Source organism: Arachis ipaensis, chromosome B01, assembly GCF_000816755.2.
Source record: "Arachis ipaensis cultivar K30076 chromosome B01, Araip1.1, whole genome shotgun sequence".
Lineage (NCBI taxonomy): Eukaryota > Viridiplantae > Streptophyta > Magnoliopsida > Fabales > Fabaceae > Arachis > Arachis ipaensis.
This window is the reverse complement of record NC_029785.2, coordinates 129,315,890-129,327,942: the sequence shown is the minus strand read 5'-3', so window position 1 is coordinate 129,327,942 and position 12,053 is coordinate 129,315,890. Positions and strand designations below refer to the sequence as shown.

Below are 12,053 nucleotides of genomic sequence, written 5' to 3'. Positions count from 1 at the left end.
CGGATCTCAAAAGATAAGTTGACAAAAAACAAGTACCATACAACACATAGATTAAAGAATTAATGTATCTAAATGTAAATTATTGCGTCCGAATTCATTGATTTCTCTTTGTATCAGATAATTTAACATGGAGGAAATAATTAGCATTTGTATTTTGTCCATCTAACTTTAGATGGTAACATATATTGCCATTTCTTTTGGGCAGGTACTTTGTTTTTGTATGGTGGATGTTCCCTCTTAACTATTGTATTTGTAGCAAAGTTTGTACCCGAAACCAAGGGAAAAACGCTGGAGGAAATACAGTCATGCATTAATTATTCATAGAGATAGAATAACGTCCGGACTTGTGGTAGCTTAAGCCAAAAATCATATCACAATGATGTTGTGCAATTATTGCTGTTATGGATAGGATCGGCATTGCCAAATAAGGCACCAAGTTACAGAATATATGGATGACATTGTGCACCAGAGATAGAATAAGTTGATACTTACTAATGTATTCTGTCCCTTACTCCATTATATTTTACTAGTAGTAGCTTATTTATAGAATAATTTCACATTATTCAATCATGAAAATCAGGTGTCGTTTCACATTTAGTTCTTAAGGATCAAATCTAGAACATTATCTTTAAACAAATCAAATAACTACCACTTGTGTTAACCTATTTAGGTATCCTAGTTTTCAATTAATTATTTATTTGATCATATACTGAAAGCAGGATTATAAAAAGATGAAAGCAGGATTATAAAAAGATGAAAGAAAAAAAAAATTAAAACGTAAAAAGAAATTACAACATCTGAAGCACATATAGCAACAAAATTACTATTATTAATTAGTTTATTCAAATTTTCAAACCATAAATGTTAAGAAATAGACTCATTATTTATCAAACACTTTGTATAATTTTTTTATTTCCTAACACCGCTCTACTCTAACTCTCTTTCGGCAAAATCATCAAAGAGAAGAAGACGGCCTGACACAAGAGATCCTACGGCATAGCCATCAAGCCCTTGGACAGGAGACATAATAAACAAATCAACCATCTAATCCTACAATGTCATAATATCTCTAACTAAGAAAAACAATCATAGCCAAGTTGCAAGATAATACGGATGAAAAAGTGTGATCTAAAGAAAATGATGATCAAGAAGCATGTCAGCAATCCACCTCTTGCTAGGATCCTTTATAAAGCACTTTTCTAGAAAATCACAACAGAAAAAACTGATTCCTTTCGCCTTCTTTGGTAATAGTTCAAGATACTCAATGAAGAACCTCAAATACTCTTCAGTAGACAAAAAGCTCTCACCCCATGCAGGCAATTCAGTTAGCATTTCAATTACTATACAGCCAAGTGCCCATATATCCATTGGAGCATCAATATGACCGGAAAATACCTCCGATGACAAGTACGACGGCATATCTCTAGGCTTGGACTTCCAAACCTCAAAATCTGCTTCCTTCTCTTTGGTCTTAGATAATTCGAAATCCGCGATTTTTAATTGATAGTTTGCACTCTCTTTGTCCTACGAAGGAAACAAAAGAATGTTCTCCAGCTTGAGGTCACAATGGATGATTTCTTTGCAATGAATATGCGAAAGTCCTTTAACAATCATGCGTGCATAGACACTCACGTCGGTCTCCGGGAGAGGTTTTTTATGGATCAAGTCATCCAAAGAACCGTAAAGAGCATACTTGTAAAATCCGGTTAATTAGTGACTAATTAACCCATAAATTAAAATATATTCTAGAAAGTGAGAAATGAGTTTTTTATGGTTTAAAGTGATAGAAAAAATTAAAACGAGAATTTTGACACAAATTTTAAAGAAATCGGCCCAAAACTGGGCCGAACGGGCCAAATTGAGCCAACTGGACCCAAGTAGGGCCCAACCAAGCTCTCATTTAATGAGAGAGCTCATCACTCTCTCTCCTCCAAGAACACACAGTCACACACACGCTAAAATTGGAAAAGGGGAAGGGGAGAAGTTCCAAAACCCTTGTCCCAAATTCAATTGATCATAACTTTTGATCCGGAGCTCCAATTGACGCACCGTTTGCGGCCACACGACCAGGGCGTCGAGCTCTACAAAACCCATACAAATATTCTAGAGGTAAACCACGTCTTCTTTCTTAAATTCCCATCCCTTAGTTTCAAAAATTTTGGGTTAAAAGTGTTGAGATTTTTGAGTTTTGATGTTATAGGATCTAATTAACTTGAGGGGAAGGCTTAGTCTTGCCTCCTTGATCCTTGGGCTTGGTAAGGATCTCAACCCTAAGCTAAACACTTGAAATTTTGTGATTTAGTGATTGAGTTATTGTGTTTGGGTGTGATATTTGTGGCTTAGGTTGTATATATGTGGCTATTGAAACTTGATTGGTAGTTTTGGAAAGTTTTGGAGTAGAGCACCAAGCTTAGAAATCTGTTGGGGAAGTTTTGGAGACCTTGAAAGTTGAATTTAAGAGTGTTCCGGATTAGACGGGAATCAGCCAAGGTATGATTTTAGTTTCCTGTATCTAAAATATAATGTGGTGTGAAAACTTAGGCTAGAGACCCTAAGATAGGAGTTGAACTATTGATATTGTTGATGGGTTAAAATGAATTATGTTGTTGTGTATGTATTTAGTGGATTATGAAATGTTGATGTGGATTAAGTTGAGAATGTGTGAATAATGATTGATTGGTTGTGAATGTTGCTAATTGTTAATGAGCATGGAAAGTTATGAGTAGTATGGATTAATATGCCCAAATGTTGTTGAGATTGAGACTCAAGTTGGTAAGCATGATTTAGTGTGATATAAATGTTTGTGCTCATGGTGATTGTTGAAATTGAATGAATGTTTGGAAGAAATTGAGTTATGGAAATGTAATCCTAAATGGAATTATTGAATTGAGGTTGGTTAAATATGGAACAATTGGTGGGTTGAGGGTTGAATGAGGTTTGGAAATTTTGATATTGGAAGGGTGAGTTTTGGTTGGTTTTAAATGAGAATTGGAAGTGTATGTTTAGAAATTGGGAGTTTTATGAGTTTTGGTAAAAATGGAATTTTGATGAACTTCAACGGATCATATCTTGAGTTATTCTTTTTAGAACTTGATAATTTTTGTATCAAATGAAAGATAACTTCATACGCTTTAAAATGGTTTAAATTTGGTAGAAATTCGAATTTTGTGGAAGGAAATATGATCGTTGAAAGTTTGGGCCAAAAATCTGAATTCTGCAGATTCTGCAGATTTTGTAATTTCTGGTTTGTGTGCGCACGCACAGCCTTGTGCGTACGCACGCACAGGGAAATGGCCACTGATGGGAGCGCTAGCACAACCTGTGCGCGCAAACAAACGATAAGGTTTTGCAAGCTGTGCGTACGCACAGCCCTGTGCATACGCACACATTGGGAATAACATGCTATTGGTGGCGCTAGCACACCTTGTGCACGCACACAACAATAGAGATTTTACTTTCTGTGCGTATGCACAGTTTTAAAAATTCTTCTAGGCATGCGCACGCACACCCCTGTGCGTATGCACGCAACCCTGTTCTTTTCTAAAGCTTTTGTTTTCAAGTCTTTTTCACATTTCCAACAAGCTTGTAAACTTTTAAGATGCTGTTTTAGGCTTATAAACCCCCCATTTTCATCTTTTAAGTCTTAAATCAATGTAAAATGTCTTGTGATTGAGGGGAAGCTAGAGAAGGGGGTAACTTATGGAGGAAGAAAAAGGGATATTATGATGAGTTATGATTAATGATGATGACATGAGTTGTAAAGGAAAGTGATGGAGTGCTGAGTATGATATGAGGCGAATGGCTGTGTATGATGATGGTTTACAGCTGGTAATGAATTATGATTTGTAGCCGATTGGCTGAGATGAGGAAATTATAAAGATAATGAAATTGAAATTGATTGCGATGTGCCTCTGGGTAAGATGCAGTGGTGTTAACCACTTGCTCCGGGTAAGAGGTGAGGACTCCGGGTAAGATGCAGTGGTGTTACCGACTTACTCCGGGTATGAATTGAGAATGAATGGATGAATGAATGAATGGTAATGAATACGAAAGTGTGTTTCTGTATGTGACTCCGGGTAAGATGCAGTGGTATTATTCACTTGCTCTGGAAAGGCTGCGGGTAAGATGTAAGGGCCGTGTTCTGTTGCCGCTTGCTCTGGGCCGAGAATGTAACACTGCCTGGGTAAGAGGCAGGGTGAAGTTGTCCCCTGCTCCGGGTACGCGGGTAAGATGCAAGGGTTGTGGCGTTGTCCCACTTGCTTCGTGTTTGGTGTTCTGTCTAATGGTTAGCTACCAGGACATATCGGGTTGGCTTGACAACCGAGAGATGAGACTCATCAGCCACTAGGACAGGCATGTATCATATGCATTTTATGTGATTTGTTTGGAATGCCTAACTGATTGCATCATTACTTGCTAATTGCCTAATTGTCTTACTTGCTTCCTACTTATGCATTTCTTGTATGATATACTTGTGTTTGCATATCTTTACTTTTGGCAGTTGGGAGGTTTGACGGACTTGGAAAGGGGATATTTAGTTAAATTGAAGATCCTTAAGTTAGTTGCCTGTTTTCACTTTCTCATGGTTTAGTATATTCATACGCTTTGATTATAACTGGAAGTTCTAGGATTGCCGTCGGCTCTCCTAGGACATTACATGTTAGATACTTGGGCACTGTTACCATGCTGAGAACCTCCGATTCTCACCCATGCGGATTTTGTGGTTTTCAGATGCAGGACATGAGGCTCCTCGCTAAGGCATACTGGAGACTAGGGGTGGCAACGGGGCGGGTAGGGGCGGGTTTTTGCTTTCTTATTTTATTATATGTATATATTATTATGCTCAGACCGGTTATCTTCATAAAACAAGTCTTGAGCCTTGATATCTGTATTGTTGGTACTCTTTTGTATATCTCCTCGTGTTAGCTTATTCTTATCTGTTTCGTTTACGTTATCGATCGGAGTGTTGCGCTTTCCGATTTATCGGTTTTGAATTACCCCTTTTTCTTCAAAGGCTCCTAGTTATAAACCTTTTCATACTACTATATGTACAAATTTTATTTTTAGAGGTCGTAATACCTCGCCACTTCTGTCTTATGACTTAAGCATAAGACTCTGTGTGGTAAGGTGTTACATTATGGTATTAGAGTAGTTCGTTCCTATAGAGCCTGAGGGACGGACTGACTATGCTTTTGAGCATACTTTGAGTCGTGTTTATGTGCTATTTAGGATATCTACCTGATATACATAGCATAAAGTTCATGAGCATGCATTTGGAATTTTGAAGCACTAGACTTGCGATATTGAGACTGATCACCTTGATATCACTTGTTTGGTGTGAACAGGAACCAAATGGCAACTCGTGGACGCGACCACGGTCGAGGGAGAAATAGGGCTAGTAACACGGAACCTGAGAATAATCCTGCGAACTTTATGACTGCCCTAGAGAACATGGCTGCTGCTATGCAGGCTACGGCTGCGGCATTGGAGAATCAAGCCGGTAATGGGAATGGCAGTGACAGAGAGAAGGGGCCAATGACCTTAGAACCTTCCTGAAGGTAAATCCGCCCATCTTTAGAGAGACTACGGAACCCACAGAGGCATATAACTGGTTTTAGGCGATGGAACGGGCTTTACAAGCACAACAAGTCCCTGAAAATCAATGTGTTGAATTTGCAACTTATCAGTTAACGGGTGAAGCCCAGCATTGGTGGCAGGGTACGCGACGCCTGCTGCAGCAAGACGATGTTGCAATACCTTGGAATGCCTTTCAATTGGAATTCTACAAAAAATACTTCCCCAATTCGGTCAGGACAGCTAAGGAGCTTGAATTGTTGTAATTGAAGCAAGGTCAAATGTCTGTAGTTGAATACACAAACAAGTTTGAGAAATTATGTCAATTTTCCAAGATTTGTCAGGGTGCTCCGGGAGACTTTGAGGAATGGAAGTGCATCAAATATGAAGGAGGACTCCGGAGTGATATACTGAGTTCAGTGGGTCCGATGGAGATCAGAGTTTTCTTGGACTTGGTAAACAAGAGTAGGGTTGCAGAACAGTGCTTAAAGAAGGCTGCTTTGGAAAGAAATTATGGCCGGGAATTTCACCGAAGGAAACATAATCAGAACTTCGCACCAAGGGGCCAAGAATTCAAGAGAAAAGGAAAACAGTTAGCGACTACTTCAGATGATTCAAGTTGTCAGAAATGTGGAAGCTATCACCCGAATAGGCCATGTCGTTTTGGTTCGGGCTTATGCTATAAGTGCGATCGTCCTGGACATATGTCCTGGAACTATCCACAAGGGAGAATTTAGGGTGCCGGTCGGTCACCACGAGGTGGAGGTAATCGCGAAACCACTAATGAAATTTCAATTATGCTATAGAATGCTGTGACATTGCGTTTATTTGTACTTAAGATAGAAGTGACAAATTAGGATTTAAGGTGATTAACTTAGAACCAACGTAAGAGTACTGCTACGTGAGGTAGTGACATCAAATGACAAACTTTTGAAGACAAACAAATCAAAGGGACGCAACGGAAGTGAGTTGGAGTATATATAAGGGATTGGAAGTATTGAGGACTGTGCGGGGTCATTGTTTGAAACCCAATGACAGTGAACTGTGAGGAAGAGACCAAATCACCATTGCGAGAGAGTTTCTGAGACAATCCTGAAAGTGTACCAGAACCCCCATCTCGAAGAGAAAGCTAGTTTGCGATAGGCTTAGTGGCCGGAAGCTAGATCAGTTTTGATTGTACCGCAACTGAAGACACTATTATAATCGATAGAACCTAGGATCGAGTTGAAAGGAGTACTAGAAGAAAAAACTGTCCGACTAAGTGTTTTCCTGTAAGGAGCGTCGGTTATGCAGTGAAGAAGGAAGAGAACAGCAGAAGGCTTTATGCAAGGGAAAGTGTGCCAACGGAATCTGCATGAACCGATCTAATCTTCTTTTAAGACCTGCATTGGAACTCTACTTGGACCCCTTCTTGAGTGGCTTGAGCATCTTTCTAGTTTTACTCTTTACGCACATGAATCTTGTTTCTTTCAAGATGAGCTTGAACTTGTCTTGGTATAACCACGTAATCCTTGAATTTTGGGAACTTGATGTGAGTATAGTTGCTCTCATTTGCAAATTGTATTCTTCAAAATCAGCTGAGACTTCTTTGACTCTATACGCTCTACTCTTTCTACCAAAGGTTCTTGATTTGAGCTCTTTTCTTGAGATGCACCTTGATTCTTCTTCTTGTGCATTTCATTATTTTGGTATAACTCTGTCTAATTGTATATAAAACTTTCTTTTGGTTTCTTGTGAATATCCTTCGTGTTGCTCGTTCCTCAATCTGAACGTAATAATTTTTATTAAAAATTAATTCGCACTAAAATTTTCGTCGCGCACAACTCCTAGATGAAACCATTAAAATGTTAATTCCCTAGAGCAAGACTTTTGAACACCTGTGGCACTACAAAGAATATTGGAGCCTTAATTCTTGACAACCATATTACCTACGGTTAAGTTAACACCTTAGGATGTACCTAGATACGACAAAGGCTTCCGGACCTTGAAAGGAAGATTAACATCAGTGCCAGTATCCATGATGCCTGAACTTAAGTAAATTACGTGAAATAATTGCGATGCCTTGCAAAAAAAGGGGTTTAGGATGCGTGCGAACACAACTTCGGGAAGTGGTGACGGATGCTTGAGCAGGAAATCTCTGAGTATTGCTTGTATGACCAAGGAGGATAAGGAGCTATCGAGGATATAAAGTCTATTAAACAAGAAAAACAAGGAGAGATGGAGGAAGACAAGAAAGAAATTTGGAGGCGTGAAGGGACAAAATAGAAGGTATAGAAAGAGGTGAGTGTACCTAACGTCAAAAGTTGACACATGAACTGTTGTCTGAAGCTTACGAGAGTGAATTGTTGATTCACCTTGTAATTACCAAAACGTGTCATGAGTTCAAAGAAGACATTTTTGGGTGGCTTGATGAAATGACCTAGCGGCACGTGGGATTATGTAGTTGACATGTTAGAAAATAGAAAGTAACCAACAGAAGCCATTTGAAATGCTGCAACCATTGAAGGTTTCACACTTAAGGTGAGAAAGAATAGCCATTGATTTCGGAATAGATTGCCGAGGTCTAGGACAGAAGATGATGCTGTTAGATAATCGTGGGACTAGTGACCAAGTCCATTCCATCCATCGGAGCAAACTAGTTATCGGAGATATTAACGAGAACTATACACCAAGGAGAAAGTGGGATTTCACAGTGCGCTAGGCGCCTTTGTATTGATCTGAGACTGGGAGTATCAAGCCTCGTAGTCCCTGAGTTTGATAGTTGAGACAATGAAAAAGACGATTAAGATTCTCACTACGAAAAGCCGACATAAAAGTTATGCAGACTGAGGGAGTGAGCCTAGAGAGTTTAAGAGAGAACACCGTGTACTCTTGGAAATAGCGAGAGCAATCGACCTAAAGGAGTTTATTTGGAGGACGATGGGCCATCTAAAGTATTAGAACAATTTGAACCAGTTTGATTAAAAGAGGATATGAAGTCCCAAGTGACCCCAATTAGAATTGATATTGCAAACAATAAGGAAGTCTTATTAGAAAGGTGTTCCGAGGGTTACCTGAAACTGTAGGTCGATCTCGGGCGAGATCTTCCATGCTGGTCGGCGCTGATGTGTCCGACTTGTTGGGATTGTGAGTACTGCTGATCCTTCGTCACCGGAGGGTGGGGGTACCTGCAAGGGACTCCGATGCTTAAGTTAGCAAGGGTATTAAACAGGTTTTTTGTAGAATCAGAGTATGAGTTATACCTGGGTGCTCCAGTGTATTTATAATAGTGTGGAGTGACATTTCTGGAGATAAGATAGTTATCTTATATTATCTTTGAGTGAAGTCATCTTATCTTCAAGGGAACCGCCCTTATCTCTCTAGGCTTGGGCTGCCTTTGGATTTGGGTCGTATTCCTTTGTTTGGGCCCTTTTTGGGCTTCTCCTTGGTGATTTGGTCGAACTCTTTAAGAAGAGGTCGGTCGACTTGTTGTCAATCAGCCCAGGTCGTACAGCTCGACCCAGGGCATGAACAATGCCCCTGCTCGAGCGTGGTTTTCCTTTTGAGGTCGAGTCCTTTTTTAGGACTTCGATCCTTCTTTGGAGAAGTCGAGCTCGAGTATTATTGATCCCTTTTTTGTAGAGCTTCCATTTGAATGCGAAGCATTTTTTCTCACTCCTTTATCTTTTGAAAATGCGCGTTTCTTACTTTGGGAATGTGCGAGGGTTTTTAATAACCCATTAACTCTTCTTTTTGCCGTTTTTCCTCTTTTTATTTTGAATCACCAAAAGAATTTGCTTTCAGTTTTCTCTCTTTGCTTTCCTGAAAACTCCATCTTTTTACCCTTCTGTTTGCTTGCCTGGGACTCTTCATTTTTCGCTTATTCCCCAGTTTTCACGTCTTTCGCGTTTCTCCTTGTTTTCGGAGGTGACTGTTGGTGCTTTTTTCTTTCGAAAGGTGATCGTCAGGCACGGCCTCGTTGTTGCTTTAATTCTTCAGTGTTTATCGTCTCCTCCCGTTGCAGGTTGGTTTTCTTTCTTCTTCTTTCTTTCTTTTTTTACCTTCTTCGCTGTTCTTTTTCACGCATGCATTGTGCTATTTTTGGAAAAGTTTTGATCTTGCTTGTATTCATGTTGGAAAGCTTGAATTTTTTCTGTGTCGTCGTGCTTGATTGTTGCTGTGATGCATGTTTTTTTGGAGTTCCTTTTATGTATGATCCTTGGCGTATTTCCTAATCGTTGATGTTTTTAGGGGTTTTTGTTGTTACTGCTCTTGATTGTATCCTCTAATTTTGAAGCTTTGGAATAATGAACTGTTTGCAAAAAAGGTTGTGTCTTTAGTGATCTCCACTTGGCATGTTTGATGTTTGATAATTTCCTTTGCTGATGGACTGTCAAAAGATGGTAACTTTTGATGTCATTTTGTGATTAGCTGCTTGAAATCTCCTTTTTCCTGTTTTGGGGGGATGTCGAGACGTGGATTTTTCCTGAGACCTTACTCTGTTACTGCCTCCAAAGGATGCCCCTGGCCCTTGATGCAAGTCCTGGGATCTCCTTTCGCTGTTGTATGAGTTGTATCCATATTTGTCCGAGCTGATTTCTTGATTTGCCTGACCTGTTTGGGTAGTGACCCCTTTTTCTTTTTCTTGCTCTAGGACTAGTTGACCACGTCTTCTCGAAAAAATATTGTCGAGACATCCTCTAAAGTCCCCGAAGGAATGTCTAACTGGCTAGACTCCCTCGTCCTGATGTGTGTTTCAGTAGTTAATTCTAAGTACTGCGTGGAGGTTAGAAAACATCACCGAATCTGTAGTAGTAGGGATCAGGAGAAGAACTACGAGTTGGTAGCGCCTGACTCCGACGAGAGGGTTTGCTTCCCTTCTCTGACCCAGGGGGAGCGCCCCTTCTTTTATGCTTACGACTACTTTTTCAGCCAAATGAACATTACCCTTCCTTTTACCTCTTTCGAGACCGATTTGCTGTGGTCATGTAATGTGGCTCCGTCTCAGCTCCATCCGAACTCATGGGGCTTTATTAAAATCTTTCAGTTGCTTTGTCAAGAATTTGATGTCAAGCCTTCTCAAACTCTCTTTCTTTACCTCTTTGTTTTGACCAAACTTGGGACTACTAAAAAGAAAGCTTCTTGGGTTTCCTTCCAGTCTGCTCAAGGACACAAAGTGTTTTCTATGTACGATGAGTCTTTTAGGGATTTTAAGAACTATTTTTTTAAGGTCCGAGCTGCTGAGGGAGCTCGACTATTTTTCTTAGAGTCGAACAATGAACCTGCCTTTCCTTTAAGTTGGCAAAAGAAAGTTTTGGTGTCTAGATATTCGTGGGAGATGCTTGATGAGGTCGAGCAGTATTTTGTGAATGTGTTGGAGGAGATTTGGGGGCAACCCCCCATCTCGACACAAAGAAGGTCTTAGGGAGCCATTCCCTTGTCCGAGTTGAGCTGAGTAGTGGTCGACTTCTTTTTTCTTTGACTTTGTTTACTTGCTTTTTAGTTTCTTTTCTTCAAGTTTTGTAACTTGTTTTTGCTGTGTTTTTTTAGAGATGGCTAAGAATAATGATTCTATGAAGGCCTTTAAGAAGGCGAGGAAAGCTACCGCTGCCCAGAACATCTTGGCTAAGGCTTCCGGGGAAGGATCTTCTCAAGTTCCTCCTAAAAAGCCAATCTTGAGCATTACTGGGCCGAGGAGGGTAATTCCTACTCCTCCGGTTCATTTGGTTGATCCTCCTCAAACTTCTGCTGCTACTTCTTCTCCCACTGCCGGCCTTCTTCCGAAAAGACAGAGGACTGTTGAGCCTTTTAATCTAGACGCCCCTGATTTTGATATTGTGGGGTTTGTCGATCATCAAATTGCCCCTTATGGTGTTGTCCCTACTGATGATGTATCCATTCTTCATCATCTGGACTTCATTACCCGAAGCGGTATTAAGTTGGCACACATGGGGGCATCCTTGTTCCGAACTGCCCAGGATCTTCCTGTTAATGCGACAAAGGCTTTTATAGAGGAGGCTAAGTCGGAATTTGACTGGATCAAGGGGTTGAAGGAGGAGCTTGAGGTGAAGGTGGCAAAGCTGGAAAGAGAGCTAGAAGGTGAGAAGATTCGGGCGACTGCTGCGGTGGCTTCTGCAAACCTGGCTGAGGAGACGGTGCTGAAGCATAAGGATAGCTATGTCCGAGCTTATGGTGAGGTGATAGAGCTCAGGGAGAGGTTGGAATTTGCTCGGGCTGATTATGCCGAGCTTCAGGGCCATCTCGTGGGCAGTGTGATTTTTGCTTATGAGAATTTGAAGGATCAGGTCCGAGTTCTTGCTCCCGAGCTCGACCTGTCTCTCTTCAGCTTAGATAATATTGTGGAAAATGGGAAGATCGTCCCTGCCCTGAATGAAGATGATGATGATGCAGATCCCCCTCCTGTGCCATCCACCAAGGCTTCTGTTGCCCCGACTTCTTCAACTCCAGCAGCTGAGGTCGACCACCCCGAGTCGGATCCC

At 40.6% G+C, this 12,053-nt stretch overlaps 2 protein-coding genes across 4 annotated transcripts in view; one reads left to right on the top strand and one right to left on the bottom strand.

Annotated features, from left to right (window-relative positions):
- Positions 1-591, top strand: part of LOC107638160 (sugar transporter ERD6-like 16) — a 4,014-nt gene extending 3,423 nt beyond the window's left edge. For all 3 annotated transcript variants that reach the window (XM_016341343.2, XM_016341331.2, XM_016341338.2), the window contains exon 17: positions 206-591. In XM_016341343.2, coding sequence (XP_016196829.1) covers positions 206-324 — 119 coding nt within the window. In that variant the 3' untranslated portion in view covers positions 325-591. The remainder of the gene's footprint in view (positions 1-205) is intronic.
- On the bottom strand, positions 1,129-1,614 carry LOC107613982 (mitogen-activated protein kinase kinase kinase A-like). The gene is made up of 2 exons (XM_016316195.1): positions 1,529-1,614; positions 1,129-1,423 (listed from the first exon to the last, which is right to left on the bottom strand). The coding sequence occupies exons 1-2, from the start codon at positions 1,612-1,614 to the stop codon at positions 1,129-1,131; spliced, it is 381 nt and encodes a 126-aa protein (XP_016171681.1).